This window comes from Homalodisca vitripennis, chromosome 5 (assembly GCF_021130785.1).
Source record: "Homalodisca vitripennis isolate AUS2020 chromosome 5, UT_GWSS_2.1, whole genome shotgun sequence".
Lineage (NCBI taxonomy): Eukaryota > Metazoa > Arthropoda > Insecta > Hemiptera > Cicadellidae > Homalodisca > Homalodisca vitripennis.
In genome coordinates, this window is record NC_060211.1 from 95141647 (window position 1) to 95161889 (window position 20243).

The 20243-nt window shown below is 36.2% G+C and overlaps 1 protein-coding gene across 4 annotated transcripts in view; it reads right to left on the reverse strand.

The window, feature by feature from the left end:
- Nucleotides 1-20243, reverse strand: part of LOC124362545 (cGMP-dependent protein kinase, isozyme 2 forms cD5/T2) — a 381547-nt gene that overhangs the window by 100015 nt on the left and 261289 nt on the right. For all 4 annotated transcript variants that reach the window (XM_046817151.1, XM_046817154.1, XM_046817152.1 and 1 more), the window contains one exon: nt 2291-2457. In XM_046817151.1, coding sequence (XP_046673107.1) covers nt 2291-2457 — 167 coding nt within the window. The remainder of the gene's footprint in view (nt 1-2290; nt 2458-20243) is intronic.

Genomic DNA, 20243 nt, shown 5'->3' on the forward strand with positions numbered 1-20243 from the left:
CATGAATTTATTTTAAACGGGTATATCCAGGGTAGTTGACAATCACTTTCCGCGCACAAACACGTCTCCAAGAGAAATAGCCCGAAATTATTTACATTTATTTATAGCTGACTCAAAGATGAGTGGCCGACCGACAAATATTTACTTTGGGCTGTACCGGCACTTGTAGCTGGCGGCACTGTAAATAACCGGCATAAATCACAGCCAGGTGCATACACCACCGAGGCCGCGAGCCCGACTTCAAAGGCGCATTGAGCGTGGTCGGGCGCGCCTATTTATATATACCCAATACTCGGTGCCAATTTTCGTAACATGTCTTTTTATCACTTTAAGAAAATAATGTTTTAATATTTTATGGGTAAAATACATTACGGATACAAGAAACCATCTTCACTTGTTTTCATTGATAAGAAGTGCCATCGGTTTTCGGTTGAATAATTGTGTTAAATACATTTTGGTTACAACCATAAGATACCATTTCTGACGACAGGAAAAATAAAATATTTTGGTTATTCCATGAGGAGCAGAAAGAAACTGTAGCAGAATTATGAAACATTTTTTAAACTCAAAGAAAAGCGGTTAAAGATATTGCACCTTTTTATAGTATGTCCTTACTTCATGATTGGAGGAAGCAAAATGTTGGAATGTTCTTATTTATAGCAAAATTTCCTTAAGAAAAAAATATTACAAAACATGTAATTTTCTGAAATTATATTATTTAATTTAAAAATAAAAATCTTCTTGAATTAATAATGAATAATATAAGAGTACCCTGTTACCCCTTGAAGCAAACCTACGACCATACCTGTACAACTATCACCTTTTCAATTTCAGCCGTTTTTATTTGGGCCTGAATACAGTTTTTTTATTTTCCATTTTAAATGCCTGTAATTCCTCGTGAAATGACTAAAATACATTTTTTTCTTGGCTTTTCTGTGTTCAAGAAGGTTACGAGGACTAAGAATTTCAAATTAAAATTTATATCAGTATTTTTTCCAACTGAAATGTACTGCACCTCTTTACATGGTGCTGTACTCAATTCGATTAAAAGTGATGGCTGCCTTGAAAACAATTGTAATGTATTACCTCACACCGCGTTAGCTCCTTTCACCTTATTTCAAATATTGTATTGTTCGATAAACCAAAGCCACATGCATTGGAACATTTTCTATAATGGCAATTGGGCTACACGCGTGTATTATACTCCATATTGCGGCGGTATGCCACTGTTTATTTCTGTATAATTCGTGAAAACATGATCCTATAAAGACTGATGATGCCATACGAACCGTGTGTCTTTATGGCAGAACCGTATTTCATGAGCCACTGTCTCCACTCTCGGCACTAAACCTACCAAAGCAATGACAATAAAACTCCAGCGCAATCTCTTGGAACTACCTTTGAAAGTGTATCACTTAAAAGCACTCCAGATATGCATCAACCTGTTTATCGCACTTTTATGTAAAAGGCTAGTATTTACTTAGTGTCGTAAACCAGTCCAGATAAGCGTAGCTTTTATTAACACGACCCGTCTTATCGCAGCTGGACCTCGCCATAAATTGACTTGTCATGGCCGAAAATCCCAATCTTGTCCTTTTATGGGGGAAACAAAAGAGGGAGAGTTGCCGCACCGGTCGACTGGACAAAATATCGGCCGAGCAGATTTAATTGACTCTGGTCCAGGCGGTGACCACGATACTGACTTCTTGTCTAACGACCTTGTACCTACCTTTGCTGGGTTGATTGTAAAATTAATGACGTAATAATGTCATCTATATTTTCAAAAACTAATTTCAAAAGATAAAAGGATTTCGAAAATGTATTTTCCTAAATTAAATTGCTATGTTAGAAAAATAGATCAATACGTTTCAAATTTAACTCCACCCTCTTTCTCAAGTGTAAGAAACTCTTAGGTCTGCCCTTTACACTTCCCCTGACCAAATATACCCTTCTTGTTCTCTCTGTTTCAGATGATGCGCCTCGATACCACAGGAAGTGCTGATATTGATTGACCTTCCCTGGTACGTGTGACATGTATTTTTCAGTGACATTGTTTGGGTTAATTCTCACCAATCTGGACTTTAGTTAAGTTTTTGTGTATGTTTAACTTTTAAGTTTTAAGGATTTATTACACATAAAACAGATTAAGATGCCAAATACCGGAAATCCTAGGATCCTTCCAAATCATCTTAAAAGAACCCTTTTTTCAATAAATAAAACATCCTTGGACATTTCAAAATCAACAACACCCACAAGACAAAGTACAGGTCCACTTATATTCTAAACGTACCTTCCATGACGTAGACGATGCTGCCGACATCACCTTCCTTGATGATGAGGCTGCCGGCAGCGTACTCCACAGGATACATGCAATCCACGATCTCGCGGATCTGCGTCATCTCGAGGTTCTTCATGAAGTCGTTGTCCAAGATGGCCGCCTTGATAAGCTCTCTCGACCTGCAGACAAAACAACACTTAATCTTCATTCTGGTACAGAGCCAAAAAACATTTACTCCGCCAGAAACATGCAAAATCGTTGTCCAAGATCACCACCTAGATAAGCTCCCTAGATTTGCAGATAGAAGAAACACTATGGTATGGCCCAAAAACATTTACTCCACGAGGGATACATGCAATCTACAATCTTACGGATCTGCGCCATCTCGAGGTTCCTCATGAAATTGACCAGTATGACCATATTGATACCCTGCAGGGATCATATCTGGCTGGTTTATACCTTCCAGTTGAATCTACCACTGGACACAGTAAAAACCGATGTGTCATTTAAATCTGGACAACCTTATGGATGTCCATGAGCGGCACATCGCTAACCGCAAATGTCGAGATTATGGGGTTCAAGGGCAATTCAATATGTCTAACCTACTATGGGAGATGACTGTTGGAGTTGGTGGGGTTTCTTCCCTAACCTCAGAGGTTCTTGCTAGCCTCCACAAGAGTGTGCCACCCCTTGCCTACTATAACTGGAGAGGCTGGTTCAGAGCTAGCCTCCCTTCTTCCGGGGGGACATGACTTTGGGATTGGTGCCCCAATTCTTCCACATGGATCTCGATATGAGGCGGCCTCTTCCACCTAACCTTACCCATCCTGAATATCCAGGATGCAGCGCTAGGTTCTTATGGACTAAGTGCAATTTATAAGCTTCTTGTCCTAAGAGAAAAAAATACCACCTTGATAAGATGTTGCGACCTGCACAAAAAACAACACTTAATCTTCTTACTGGTTTTAGCTCTGAAACATTTGAGATAAGTAGAGTGGAGTTGTGTGCAAGACTTCTTCATCCGTTGTCTAGGATGCTTTATTAATAGTAAAATTAACTGCAGCAGTTATACCCATTTAAATGTATTCAGGTAGGCTGCATTTAAAAATTTTATATTTTAACTTACGAAACTCTGTTCTATACTATACATTACTGTAATATCGGACGAGATGTGGTGAGATCCGGTGGCTTATTTCGGTTAGCTATGAGAGTCAACGCTAGAGCTGCACTACGTAACTTTAATTGCTACCATCAAATATTTACTAACTGAGCTACTTGAGCCTCTCAATCCACAGATGGTAGTCAGAGCTCTTACTATTTTCCGTGCCTCAATTTATAGCATTTGATGAGTTGTCTCTTGTGTAACTAATACAATCAAAGATTATGGTCAAGGGAAGATGAATAATCAATGGATAAAATGTGTAAAAATTCACCTTTGCAATTATTTGTTAGTAAAGCTGCCTTGTAAACCTTTAACGGACTATATACAATACCTTATTACAATACAATTTTTTTCATTAGTCAGAACGAGAATTTTATTTTTTATCATTATTTTTTACAGAAGCTTTGAATAATCATTATGTTTAAGTTTTTATTTTGTAAGAAGGAGACATATTGTATTAAAATTACATATTAAGATTATTCAATTAATGTATAACGTGGTAAGTAATGTACACAATTCCAAGAAACATAGTGTTGGCAATGAAATTTTGTGGTTAAAACTACATTTTTAGTAGTAATAAATAACACATTTCAACAACCATTTCAGAGGTGCCGTTATGTGTCATGACGTCCACCTCCGTGTAGCGGTGCCTCAATTATAAACTTTGATTTCTAAAGATGATAATAACTCTGATAATATATAGTATACTACAACACAAGGAGATGAATTAGACGTCATCAAATTTCGAACAATACGAGTAAAATATTAAATAATAGGGAGCTATGATACAAAAGTCAAATTCCAGTGTATCGAACGAATGATTGGATTTTGTTTTGCCACGCCAAGTTGACTTTTCTAACACTTGATGTAAATTGTCAAATTCATACGTACATTTCAATACATTGGGGAATAAGTTTATAATTTCTGTCAGAACCAAACTTTAGTTTTCCTACATTTCGTAGCTCGTTACATGAAATTCAAGACCTCAGTCAATTACATACAACAATCCAGTTAACCACAAAATTAAACTCGATACATGACAAAAATTCAGAGAGAAATGAACTAATTGGAGAGTGAGAGTTCTGTTCTCAGTGAAGTCCGTAGACAGCTTGAGAGGATCGCCCAGTCCACGGCTGACAAGCTGACAGACAGGCTGACTGGAGGCGCGCTCTGGCCGCCCACTGCGTAATTAGCAAGGCTTGATAAATACAGACAATTAATAGAGTGGAGGTAATGATTGGCAAGTACAGGGTCAGGCCTCAGGTGCCGTCTTGTAGGCCGATGTTGGCCTGTCTACCTACAACCAACACCTGACTGGAGGTGTGGGATCTAGTGACATTTGTGTCTCTCTCTGTTTTACTTCAGAACTAGCCTGCCCTTCAGAGTCACTGAAGTTCACTTTAAAAGGGTTTCGTTAAATGTACACGTTTAATTAGCGGTAGTTCACAAAATGTGCATTTAGTATATAGTTCATAATGTTGCTAGGGCAATAAAATGCCCAGATATTATATTATGAATCAGGACAAATAAATAGCCAGGTTAGTTGCCTAATGTCCATATACCTGGATATTTTGGGTTTTAAATAAAAATTCCATCCTGGACTAAGTTTAACTTTGGCAAATGCATGGCAATTATTTTTTTATAGTTTTAATAACACTGGAATGTGATTAAAATTAACATAAATTAGTATTTCGACTTAGCACTTACGTTAACCATTGGAACGCTATAAACGTGCTACCTGGAATATACAGATCCTCTTGTCACCCTATAATATTTATTTAGCTCTTAAGAGTATTAAGATTGGAAACATAAGTTTTAAAAACCGTTTTAGAGGTGAACAATGCATTTTAATTACTTAGAGGAAGATTAAAAACTTTCTCCCACTCAAAAAATCCATAACCCATATTCGAATTATTATTATTATAAGGCTTATTCCTGTTATAAAGTTAATAAGCATCCTTTCCTCACAAATCACTCGAGGGCTAGTTTGAGAAAGAAACCATTAAATAGCATGTAAAAATTAATAAAGACAACAGCGTTGCAAAAAGTTATAAAAACGTACTCAACCCTAAACTTTACTTTTTATTAATTTTAGGGGTAAGTATTGTTGCTAATTTCAATGTAAGGCAAAATAAAATAATGTGTTCCAACCACTGTTCGCACTTCACTACAGCAAAACGTATTGTATAATGCTAAAAAACTAAATTACCCTTATGTTGGGAAATTAAATTACCATTGGAAAATGCTCAATTTATATTTACTTTCCCACTGTGTATTTATCCAATCCACATAAATAATTGTACCCACTGAAAATTGCAATAGATTAAACAATTAAAAATTTCCAAACATTAAACAACCGACACGACATTCATCTTTCCATAGCTTAACTCATATAGAATTATTTAATCGTGTGTTTAAAATGCAAGCCTAATTAATATTGTATACTTTAAACATTTAATTGCATATTTTGTTGCCAGTTGGTAGCGCTCACAGCTGACTGACCACTTGTATGCCACTCTGCTGTATACAGATTTAATTCATATAACATAATAGTTTCCACACTAGGAACAAAAGTGGGTCGTTCTCTGTGCGCAATCATGTTTTACAAGCGATTTGAGGTCGGAAATGCGACTAAGCGCACTTTTGCTCTGTATGGTGAGGGATATTTTCATCATAGAAAAAGACAATTTTCAAGTTTACTTCTTGAAACAGCTGTTATTTATTTGTATTGAAACAATGACACAGTTTTATGTCAAACACTGAAAACTTTGAGATTCCTATTTGTTATAAGGCAACGAAAACATCACCACGCACAAACATAACTATCAAAAACAACCATTATTTGTGCAGCATGATAAAAACATTGTTTGGTGCTTTAGATACGTGTATATAACTTGTATTGTGCACATGTTATAAGTTTAAGATTTTTATTTGCCTCAAGTAATACATGCAACACAAAAACTTTTCAAAATTAGCTTTTTTCTGTTCATTATTAAATGATATAATTTGGATAATGATAAGAGACTTTAGAATGATTTTGTATATTCTACAGCGCATGCATATGTACAACTTATATATTATATAGCACGTATTAATTATTTTTCGAATATATCTGCGAATATGAAATTATGCTACGTGAACCCAAAATGGCAGGGCTGCTGTAATCAGCCGGAAAACGAAGTTAGCCACAAGATAGGGTCAATTTTAATAAAAATGTCAAACTATACAGAACTGCCCATTAGGGCCCAACAACTTTCTACCTGCCGTATTAAATTATGGACGCTTTCCAACTTCAAAACAATATTCCCAGCTCTCCTGCGTTATCTGCAGGCGCGACTAACGCGACAAAATGTGGATTGACACGCGTTCGTTCTGGCTTACGATTACGCCAAATGTTCGAACATACAGCCTCGCAATATTTCTGTTCTCGTAACTTACCGAAATTCCATTACAGCTGGTGAATGTTATGAGGACTATGCAAAAGTAGGGATACAAATTGAACGTACTTGACATTTTCTAGCTGTTATGACCTATTTGATCCATTTGTGTGTGTAAGTGAAATTTGTTTTTTTTTTTTTTAAATAAAAGTACAGAAGTGTACCCTATTGACTTGCATCTTCCAAATCTTTTTTTAGATTTTACAGCTGTTCAAAAATTAGCATGGGAGAACTTCATAAAATTTAAAAATATATCATACTAATGAAATAAATATGTATCTTACTTTTGAATTTGCGTTTAGCTGTATTCGTATAGGTGTATGTGTATTTTAAGAGTTACAATTAACTATACTAAATTATAATAATATTTTAGTAGATTTTCCAATTGGTTTGGTAAATTAACGCGTGCATTACTGCTGTTTTGTAAATTATCTTATAATATATTTTATAAGCCTATTTTATAAGGCTGACTTTTGTTTGATTTTGATTTCTATCTTATTCTATTTACAGAAACGGATAAAAGTTCGTGGTTAAACCGTGTTAATTAAAAATATAAATAAATAACCCAGCTGAAAACCTAACAAACCATTGTACTACTTCTCTTTGCTACTAATGTATAGAATTGATCCATGTTGTAAAGAGCCAAATATATTTATATTTTTAGTCGTAACGTATCTTATATATTTAGAAAGTCTAGTATGAAATTTACGATAGTAATTGTGTTAACACTGCCAGTAACGCATAAATCATCCCTGCTCTAAAATATGGGATGAAATATGTTGACAAGATAAACAAATAAATTACACAATCTGTTTGTTTAAAATATCACATCTAGAAACTACTAGTAGTACTATGATAAACTACATTAAAAATAAATAAAAAAAATATATTTTTCTGACTTTGAATAATGTTTTAAGCTAGCTTAATCTCTAATCCCTTGTTAACGGTTTTATTTAGCTATAATTGGGGTTGAAAGCAGCACGGTGAAATTAACAATGCTTCTAAGTATAAAACAATAATTTAAATGTCATATTATGAATAGTCTTTACACACGTAGTGGGATAACAAATTTAAAATATGTGTAAAATAAATTTCAGAATGATGACCTAATGGTTCAAGTTTAGACTCAATATTTACCCGGGCAGAAGGTCTAATTAGAATTGTATAATAGGATTTATAATGATAAAAAATAGACTATTCCCTATCACACCGGAATAGGGTTAACCTAACATGTTCAGCTTGTACCGATGACGATAACAAACTAACACTAACGAGCCCTGCCAATTAGCCCATGTAAGTGTGTACCTGTACCATACCTGCGTTGGCACTGGCTATGGCCTCTCTCTCTCTTTCTGTCTCTCACTCTCTGTCCTAGAGCCAACTTTGTAAACCTTGATGTTTTGTCCATAATTCCTACCAAATTCCTATCGATCTTACTGTTTAAACGAGTAATATCGTTTTTGGAATATTTAATTTTCTGAATTCAATACCCTACTAGACTATTAAGACTTTTGCTGTACTTCAATTTCCCGTCCGCACAACCCACAGCATAATATCTGTTTTGCAAACAAATACTAGAATTGAATACAGAGGTATTGCGATAAATGTCTCCTCTCTCATTCCTCCGCACCCTTTCTTATATAAAGATTTCATTACCAGCGGTCTTTATCGTATCATCCATCTATTTGTTTTATTATAAGACATATTCCAACCTACAATATTCCAAAAATATTCCTACCACCCCAATGAAATTTTATATACCAGTTAAAGAGAGTTGATTTTTGTGGCGTTTAAATTTTGTATATTAAATTGTGATCTCCAAATTTAAAGTTAATAAAACAACATTCTTCCATGTTTTTTATGAGAATTTTTATAAACAAATATACTCAAACTTAAGCTACAGTCTAAATGCATATTTCTTCCTCACTTTTGAATGAGTGTTTGCCTCTTACATGTTGGTGATGCTTTTATCTTTCAAAAGCGGCTCATGGGAATTAAATCAGGTATTACAACACCTTCACCTCACCATTGCTACAGCCCCCCATCAATATGGAAATTACTGCATATAGCCACTACATCTTAAATGCTCCATAAAGTCGACTTTGACGTATTCATGGCTACAGAGCCAGCCCCGGCCATAAAATAAGACATAAAAATATAATAAATCCAGTACAGTATAGACAGGCCTGATTGAACATAGGCTATATCTCCCGTAGCACGTAGAAGCAAGTCTTATTACATATGCACATATGAGACTACTTGCAAAAGACTACTTTTTTTTGTTTACTTGCAAAAGTAAAACTAGCCAGTAACTCGAGAAAAGGACATCGTGATTTTTAACAGACTATCTAGAAGATTAATAGAAAATTAATAGAAGTAGTAATCTTTATTATAATTAATAGTATGAATTACATTTATCTATTTATAATGTATGTTTTACGTACTTTAATTTTTCTTGTATTGTACTGTTCCACAGACCATAAAACATCAACAGCGATTAGTTTGTAATGTACGCCTATTAAGACATTGTTTAGTTTTTCTACTTATCAACCTTTGATTCCCGTTACATCGTGTATGGTAAATTTCTTGTCGTATTCATTATATTTTTATGTAATGTAGGTTTTAATTTTAGTAGGTTTTTTTCTAGTATTTCAATTTAGTGTAATAGTTTAAGATTTATAAACATTTACTTACTCGTCAGAAAATTACAGCGTATCGTGATGCATGTAAATAACAATAACGTGCCTTCCTTATTTGCAATGTGCTCAAACTAGATTGGCAATAAGAAAAGTCTGTTTTACAAGTAAGTGAATGTCACCACACCAAGTGTGATAGTTCTTCAATGTACTGACAGAGTAGACGACATGGAAGTTCTCTTGGCCACTTAGGATGTGAGGTCGAGGAACCTCTCATTTCACTTACGAACCTTTGCTTTTGCTTCCGGTATGGCAGGATATTCAGGACGGGTCAGGTTTGGAGTAGGGATGCAATGAGGAGGGATGGCGCCGGAGACTATTTCAGTCTTGTCATATGGGAAGAAGAGGGAAGCACTGATCCAGACCCTTCCAGTCAAAGCGAGTAGAGGACAATATACTCTAATGTCATCCACATAACAAACCATTCTCCGCAGTAAACTGACGTATCGATCAATCCTTTACCCCTGATATCTCGACATATGCGATTAGTGCCGCTCCTGGACATCCACAGAGTTGCTCAGATTTAAATAACACATACATTTTTTGCCGTAACAGTGTAGGTTTAACTGGAAATGTAAGCTGCCAGAAGTGAACTCTCCTGTGTGGGACATGGACTGTTACATCAAAGCACACTGAGCCATCTCTGCATCTCAATCGTCCCTAAGACTAAATGATGGATGGTTCCTAAGCCTTAAATGTATAAAGGATACAAGTGAAAGCGAAAAACCAACAGCCAGTATATCACTCACTGCCGCCAGACAGTAACTTTATCTTGGCCAGTGCGTCAAAATACTTCAGCTGACGGAGGTCTAGACCGACCGTGAGCTGTAATATACCATCAAATATAACATCAAAGTGACACTTACTGGCTACCCATTAGTCAGAGCCGACACTACGAACAGAATTAGTTCACTTTCATAGTTGACATAAAAATACATGGTTTTATTGGTGAGAGAAAGCGAAGAGGTAATAACAACTGAAAATATCTTCTTGGCACCTCCTCTGAATCGAGATTTCCGAGCAAACCCCCGCTCTGACTCATACGCCTCACAGTATTTGTTAGAAGCAGAAAGATTCTGAATATGATACGAAATCATGAGCCCACCATAAATCGAATATTTAAAAAATATGGAAAATTGTGTGTGGTATTGAATTCTTGCAGTTCTGCGTTATTGACAAAATACGAAAAAATATGTTTCGAACCCCTGGCTATGGAGATGATTACAATTGGGAGATTTATAAAAGTCAACAAACAAAACGGCACATACATAGTGGCAGCACTACGAAACCGCTATGATTATTCCCATTAGTAAGGGACAAATATAAGGGAGGCTAATAAAAAATATCCGATGTACTCGTATATGGTTATTTGGATATATAATTTATCATATAATTCCTAACGTTAATACACAATCGCCCTTGAAGAGGTTTACACAGCAAAAGGACCCATCCGAATAGGGATACGAGATGAAATCCTTTAAATTATAGCATTTTCTGTTTGAAAAATCAAATCAGGTGAATTGATAATCCTTAGGCGACTTCCATACCTTCAGGTACTAATACTAAGCGAACTTGACCTTTCCTCCTTGAAGTTGTTCTCTACCTACTCTCATATCCTGATGAGCTCATGCTAAAGTACCGCTTACTCCAGGATACACTGGACAAAGAATGCACAATAATGTATTCTTAGATATAACAGTACTGCGTGCGTCTATCACCTTCTATTACGTAATCTCGCTATTTCCGTACGGTGACAAATCCAGGGTTTTACTGTCGCGTCGGTCCAACAGATTGAGGGGCCATTCGTGTGGCAAACAGTTTATAAAAGTGGGCAGTCGACTATAAAACAACGATAACATAAGCGACCGGGGGCGGCACGGCCAACAGCGTGTAATTGGGGCCGTAACCAAGCGTATTTATAGGGGTCCTATAGGAGTCTGGAGTGTCGCCAGTGCGGGACCCCAGCTCCGTGTTCCCGAGGGACGCGTGTCCATCCGTGGCACCGGGAAAATAAAATCTCGCGCAGTATTTATCTCCTTTAAGCTGCAAAACGATCAATTTATTTTTAACGCTGTTCGTTAGTTTGCCGGTTTTATCTGTTTGTTGAAACTGGAGTCACGTTCAACTAGATAGGACACGAATAACAATGTCGTGTCTTTGTAGGAGAACGAAAACCTGTCTCCATAGGTCCTATTTTAGTTCTCTCCTAACATTTATTTAGTTTCATTCAAAAATAACTCCTTGAAATTTTCACTTCAGCAAGTTTTCGTGTGTTTTTAAATATCTCGTGTTCATACCCATACGTATGTTGGAAAATCTCATTCAGATTCTTACAGGATTTAAGTCATTATTTATTAACAACTATTCAAAGAAAATAACAATCATTATTTTAATAGATAATATTGCCAAATATAATTAAGAATAAATACACATTTTATCACTGAACTTTGAATTAGGATTTATCTTCTGTGCACCAAAATACTAGATTCCCTGTAGATATTTCTGTAAGGTAATAATGATATGAAAGCAATACTAAAATACAGACCAATATGCTCAAGTGTCAGAATAAAACTAATTTTGTACACTTTTGTGTTTGATAATACTGGCGGCTTTTTCAACAATAAATTCTATATTTTATAAATTTCAAGTCAGAATTTTGAAAATTATAGTACAAGCCATGTTTGTAACTAAAAAAAACAGCTCGTAGATATTTAAAGCATAATAATATACAGTTAATAGTTCTACGTTGTATGAGCAATGCATTATTACGGGCCCAACAGCGCCTTTCTTAACATGATTTCGTCGTCTGTCCAATATGTACGTCCAACCGACGTCTTGAAAGAAAAGTCATAAAAACTAACAAGAAACTTGTTACATAGGTACATCTTGGTTCAAGGAAAAACTCTATTGATTCGAAGGTAAAAATGTAAAAAAATAATGGCAAAAATAAAATACCTATAAGTTAACTGACCCATATAATTTTAATTTTCATTAAGCTTCATTTGTACACAGAAACACTGGATTCAACGATAGTATATGTCATGGGATTTGGCTGAGAATAATAATGCCAATGAGAAAGTCGTGGAATAAACAAACTTTCTTATTATGTAACACATAACAAGTTATTATGTGACAGAGTAACACATGTAATTAGTTACTTTATAGGATTTATTGGTAAGATCTTCATTACTTTCAATTGGCCCTACAATAGTCGTTGTACCAGTTTATTTAAGTTATCAGATGGTGTTTCATAAAATAATCTATGCTTTAGATTGGTTTAATGTTGTTTTATGATTCTAACACCAAATATTAATTACTCTTGAATTATTTCTTTGAACGTTGTTTCCACTGAGAAGAGAAATGACAATACTGACACTGTAACCCCTACAAAACGGGGTGTGTTTTATATTTTATTATTCAACGAACAAAAATTGACCGAGACCGAATCAAGCGAAACTGGTTATTGGTTTGATGCGAATTTTCGAAACGATGAATATTTATCCTCGAGATCGAGTTGTATACCTCGGCATACGAGTCGGAAATGAGGTTGATTATAAGGTTGTGCTACTTGGCCGGAAATTTTGGCGTTTAGATTCGCCAAAACGGTGGAAACCCTGTAATTTGAATGGGCACACGGGAGAAAACATCACGCAACAATAGTTACAGGAACACGCGACCTACAGTCAAGACTGAACACCTCGCACGGTCTAATCTCGAATATGATGAACCTGAAGTTGGCAGCAACACGAGCACTACTGGGATTATACTTCATACGCAAAGGAAATTTTCTTGACCAAAATTCAAGAACTTAAAAAGGAATTATGGGACATTAGAAACTGTAAAAGAATAATAACAAGTCGATTTGAAAATTTCTTACTTAGAGCCAACTTGCATTGTACAAGCACCTAACCAGGTTTTTCTTAAGATTCATATACAAATCTCTCCTATGAAAGAAATCGACTGTCACCCGCACTTTTTTGTCGCAATGTGAGAGTATAGCTAGAGTAAAAATATGACATGATATCTCACATCGTATTTTTCTTACCTTGAACATAAAACCAAGAGTCAGACACATTATATACAAATGTTAAACCAGCGTTATTTAACCGTATACAGATCATTCAAGAGGAGAATTCCAATCTCTTTTTTACCAATTATTTGACGATAGTATAAATATTATTTATATGTCAAACAGTCGTTTGAAGTGTTTCCAGCAACAAAAAATATAGTTAGGGAGAAAATTTCGTTTCATATAATCAAACCTTTCTTATTTATTTTTCATAGTTTAACACAATTAAAACCAACTGTCAGACGTTTGTTGACAACTTTCAGTATCTCTATCTAGTTGTCGGATGGTGAAATAACTATCATTTACGTACCGTATCTAACTGTCGGTTGATTTTAAGAGTATCAAGTTAAGAAATATAAACTATACAAGATTTGACTTTGATGTTAGTATTTTGGACAGTAAAAATGGCACGGCCTCTAACACATTTTTGTGAATGTCGTAAAGGGCCCAGTTATTGCTATCACAGGTATGCTAGAGTATTCACCCTGTATATAAGACAATACTAAACAATATAACGTACAATATATTGAAATAAATTGAATTGCATTTATTCAAGAAATTATACATTTCTGAGGCCCCGCTAAGTACAATACTTGTCAGCGGGAACCTACGGGAACTACCTGTATATTTTACTACAGTTAAGATACATAATTACATTCAATTATCTTTCAGGTCCTTAACGTAGTATTTTTAATTTAAATGTGGTGAAAATTGGTATATAATATACGTACAACAATGAAATTATTAATTTGGAGTGATTAAAAAATATTGTCTGATTATTACTATAAGTTAATACAATACATCATTTCCATAACACTATTAAATATTTAGAACATTCTGCTGATTAAGTTTTTAGATAACCTGAAAAGTTGAAGAAAAGTAAATAAATTGGGTCAATAGGTCAATGGTATTGACCGTGGCAAATAGTCAAAAGCCTTCTATATATCATCGCAGAGAACCCGTTTTGTCATTACCTCTAGTAGGCAAATTTGTTATGTTAAAAATCACAGTTGTCGTATATGATGTGAATACTTTGACGATCAAACGTTACGGTATGATATATTATACTGTTACCTTTATATGTATTATATTTGTTAACTTCAAAAGAATTTATGCGGTTGCTACCTCTGATAGAAGAACGTGTTAAATAACAAATTACCAATATACGAAATAAAAACCAGGGATTTGTATTGCAAATCCAACTAATGATCTCCATATTTGGATGCAACATATTAATTAGTTTAGAAACGAAGATATTTTGGATCCTGTATTTTTTTTCTCTTTTTCATCATAAACACCAAGCAACACGGAATTATCAAGGGTATAGTAATACCACCCAGTAATGTTAACAGCAGTAAACATGCACTGTACAAAAGTAAACTACCCCCGATCTCATTTACGGGTTCACAAAAGTGGAAGTTTCGAAAAGAAACTCAGTTTAACATGTAATAAGCATCAGATATATTGCACGTGTTCTCCCGGGTATTAGGCACTCCTATCGGCTCGTATTAGCAATGCTAAGCGTTATCACATTGAGAGACTTGCAATTTTGACCGCACCTCGGTTGTCAGCTCAGCGATCATTAACACGTATCTGACCCACTATCGACTGGGTGCAGGGTACAACGTCATAGGCGATCATGACAGAACTGGAACATCCACAATAAACCGATACAACGGGGCATGGAGTCATCCAGTGGAACGTAACAACAGTTCCAGTTAATAATCGAGCAAAGGAACATCATCACATAATTATGTAATTATGTCACGTTACAAAATATAGTTTGATTGTACTAAGTTTACAAATTTGTTTACTCTGCAAATTTCTGGTTGCCATCAAGGTTTATTGATTTCAAAATCAATAGAGTTTTTTCTTGGACCAACCTTTGATGATTTATCGCACGGTAAACGAACAGACAGACAGGCAGGCGCACGAAAGCACTGAGCTAGGCGCAGTGTGACGAATCCATCAGTGAGTGAGTCTCTCTGTCATAATATTTCCGTCGCTCTGTTAACGACCACGGCACGCAACACAGAACACAAGTGTAACTGACATAATTGCGGCACAGTCACACGCGCTATTCCGGGGCCCTGTATCACCACTTCCTGCACAACATCTGGCCTCGGCCTGTCCTTACAGTGTGCTCACAGAGTAGGCCGGCATGTTTGTAGGGTTGTGTCTCTATATAGGGATATGGTGGTGCTGAAATCCACCTGGCTGTACATGTAGTTCAGGTATGTGGATATGTAATACGGATTGACTGAAGGTATATCCGGTTAATACTCGTAGGTCTTAACAAATATCACTTCATCAGGAGAAATAACATGATAAAATATATTTTTAAAGCTGAATATTTTGAAATACTAACTAACCTCGAAAAGTTTCGACACTCTAAAGATTATCTTCCTTGGCATTGTTCACATTGTACATTACTCATTTGGCGCCAAGTTATCGCACACATCCCTTCAGACTTCTACAATCAGATACGTTGACTAATATCCAAACCTAGAAATAATTTAAAAAAAAAACTAAATAAAAAAAAAATTAACCAAGAAACTAGAAGTTGCATATAGGCACAGAGAAGACCTTCTACGGACGGAACTAGCCACGGTTAACTGTGAGCGATCATATCGGAACCGAATAACGACGATTGCACACATTGAGTGCCTTTAAAATACCTCAAACCGATGGCAGGAATCATCGATTCATACTGATTGTACATTTTTTCAAATATTTCCATGGCATATGAAGATTTTTAATAAACGAGAATTAATTTACTAAAATGATCATTTTGTTCGTAGTTGCTTTCGTTGTGATCATTTTCTCGAGCTCTGCTTGATCTGAGATATTCATGGTTCCGTCTTCCAACGGATAGATAGACTCCAAGTGCTGGAGCTGATTACTGGTGCAGCATCTGACGCAAGTTCTTGAAGGGATTCTGTCAATATGTGACTGAAAGGTCCTAGAGAGTTGACACGTGATACATAGGTTCTTCTTGGCCTAAGGGAGAACTCGATTGATTTAGGGATCAGAAGGTAAAAGAGCAGTATATCTCTCTGTGTCCATATATGCGATAATTCTATGGACCTAGAGAGTTGAAACGTGGTAAAAACTTTTCTCTTAGTCCAAGGAAGACCTCTTTTGATTTTGGTGTTGTCAAGGGCAGTCTGTCTATTTGTCTGTGTGTGCAATATCTCTTGGTAGTAAGATGTTATATTATATACATTACGAGATGCTCATGGAGAATTAAAACTTGGTACTTAGGTTCCTCTTGATCCAATGAAGAACTCTACTGATTCAGGGGCAGTCCGTCCATATGCGTATTAGCTTATAATCTGTGATGTCCTTTGATACCCCGTTGTATCGGTTTATACTTGCAAGTTGAGACGTTCAGTAGACTAGCTTGCACGCAGAACCAATTATTCCAGTATCCAGAACGCCGCGCCGCCGCCTGTCGTTGCCGCGACAGGTTGTACCTCCCGCCCTCTGTGTAAATCACGCTTATCGTGTTCCCGGCTTTCTCCTAATTTAGCCGTATTTGGCGCGCGGTCACCACTGTACCAGTTGATAAATCAGACAGACAATAGCGACCCTCCCTCGCCTCTGGATTCCGCCCGACTTCGCCACACCGTGTTTTCGCCGCCTCTTTGTTTCGAGCCTAACGCCCTTTTTGTATATTATAAACATATAATTAATATAATAGTCACAAAAAGTTATTTTACATAACTAAAAAATGTGGTCAAATCTTGGAAACATGGTATTCCTTTGTTATTATAAAACAACAGATATTAGTTAACATAATATCCTCATTTAGGCAATTCTGTTCTATATTAGTTACCATAATATCCTCATTTAGGCAATTCTGTTCTATATTAGTTACCATAATATCCTCATTTAGGCAATTCTGTTCTATATTCTTACCATACCATCTGGACTGTAGTTTACTAAAATACAGAAACTTGCCGAGAACTGATAACATTTACGTGAAGTGACAGTGCATAATTTGTTTATTTGTAGATATCATAGTCACAGTTGTGGTAGGAATTACTGTTTTATTTCCAATTAGGACAAGATGCTGAGGAAACCTCTCATTACGATGCACTTGCTTCCAGAGTGATGATCAAGATGGTCAAGATTAGAGTTGCCCTATCGAGCACTTTTATCTCTTTCATGCTGCCTTGTAAGGAGGAGATCTCTTCCAGGATTAGTTTCTGGTTTCAGGCTCTTTCAGTTTAAACGGATAGAAGCCTCTATTTAGGCTGCTAACAATCTTTAACGCAAATGGAGCTTCATCCACTTCACAGCGATCCTCCACAGTAAACCTGACCTAGAGTCACTCTTGGCTTGGTAGTGCTCAACAATCATCCTCTGCAGTAAGCCAACCTCACCTAGAATAAATCACTCTTGGCTTGGTAGAGCTCAACAATAATCCTCCGGAGCAAACCTGCTAGCATCACTCTCAGCTTGGTAGTGTTCAACAATCATCCTCTGCAGTAAGTCAACCTCACCTAGAATCAATCACTCTTGGCTTGGTAGAGCTCAACAATAATCCTCCGGAGTAAACCTGCTAGCATCCACTCTCAGCTTGGTAGTGTTCAACAATCATCCTCTGCAGTAAGTCAACCTCACCTAGAATCAATCACTCTTGGCTTGGTAGAGCTCAACAATAATCCTCCGGAGTAAACCTGCTAGCATCACTCTCAGCTTGATAGTGTTCAACTATCATCCTCTGCAGTAAGTCAACCTCACCTAGAATCAATCACTCTTGGCTTGGTAGAGCTCAATAATAATCCTCCGGAGTAAACCTGCTAACATCACTCTCAGCTTGGTAGTGTTCAACAATCATCCTCTGCAGTAAACCTGACCTAGACTGACTCTTGGCTTGGTAGTGCTGAAATTACCCTCCGCACCTAGCAAACCTGACCTAGAATTACTTTTGGCTTGGTAGTGCTCAACACTCAATAATAACATTAACAATAGAAAACAATAAACATAAAATTACTCTTAAAATGAGAATATAAAAAAACTAGGATTTCGCTGTATGAATCCCAGAACGGCGAAGTTAGATACTACCCTTTCCTTAAGTTTTGTCCAGTTCGACAGTTAATTGTAAATACCGAGTTGTCATATGCTACAGTATAGCCGTGTGCAGAGTATGATCCGTTATGTGTAATGGTGAGGTCCCGTCAAGTCATGGAATCCATTTTCTCCATCCTAGTACTTCGCCCTTAGCGCTTCGGAAACATTTGAATGAAATCGGGCTTTAACTTTGGGAACAAGCCATATAATAACTAGCAAAGCTCCCAGAGTGCCGTTGTTATTTGTCTTCACCCTGGAGATCTGCGTTTTTGGTTTCAGAAGTATTTTTATCAATCCTGGTTTAACACAATATCAATATAAAAAATATAGGTTCATCAGCTTATCACTTCCATATGGCGAGTTTCACCTTATTTCACCATATTTCATTTGAAATCCATCCTTGATATTGAGGTCAACATATAAACTGACTACGGCGAGTTTCATAAGATCGTTTCAAAGCCATAAGAAATATAATGATCAATTGTTATATGACAATTGCTGATAATGAGTTTGATCGTGACTCTGTACCCTCTGACTGGGTTAGAAAAAGTCAGACTACAAAGAGAAGTCTGCTAAATTTAGTGATATCAGACGATGTCTTTGTAGTATTTAGAGGCCTTAAAAGATTTTATGCATGTCGTGCTCATAGGTAAAAATGTGTCTTAACGGCGGAAAAGAGGAAAATATGTTTTACACCATGATGAGGATGGAGGTACGAGCCGGAATACAGCTCGGGAGTGTCTACATTGTGATGTCTGCCGCGGCAATTTGAGCCCTACTCTATTCTCATTACACAGTATATGCAAAGTATCGTCTCTGATGATAACAGCGCGATCAGCATCTACTGTATCCGGCAAATGTTGTACAAGCCGGAATCTCCAATCATACGAGATAAACATTGAGCACTGAATCGCTCGCGATCTCACAATTTTTAAAGCACCAATAAAGTTGTATTTGCCCATAACTCCACCGTAGAAAAGCCCGCATGTTTAAGCATATTACTCCATTCATTCCGGTTTATAAAAAAAAAACGCCTTTTTGATTTTTATGTTGTTTGGATCTTATTATCTTAAATAACCGCAATACAACTTTATTTCTCATGATGTCCTCAAAAAATAAAACTTTAAGTAGACAATTTCGTTACCACTTTTCAGCCTTATTAAACATATAAAACTCCTATTAGTCTCTTTTAGCAAATTCTATTTAATGTAAAACAGATATAAGTGACATTTTCTACAGAAAGCAGTTTTAAAAAGTGGAAAGCCAAAACTATAACAGAAAAATTTACAAGATTTCCAATCACCACACAGCCAGTTTTCAAAGCTAACCTTTGTTTTACACTATTAGCCAAAAAAACAACGCGATGTTTTTGCGAACTTTAGATTCACGGTGTACGATGACTGGCCTTTTGGTAGGAGAAAAAAATAAAGCAATCATTATACTCCTTACATTACATTGTCACTGATACCAAATTTTTCAGGTGTTAAAATGAACGATAATATTGAACCTCTTATAAACACAA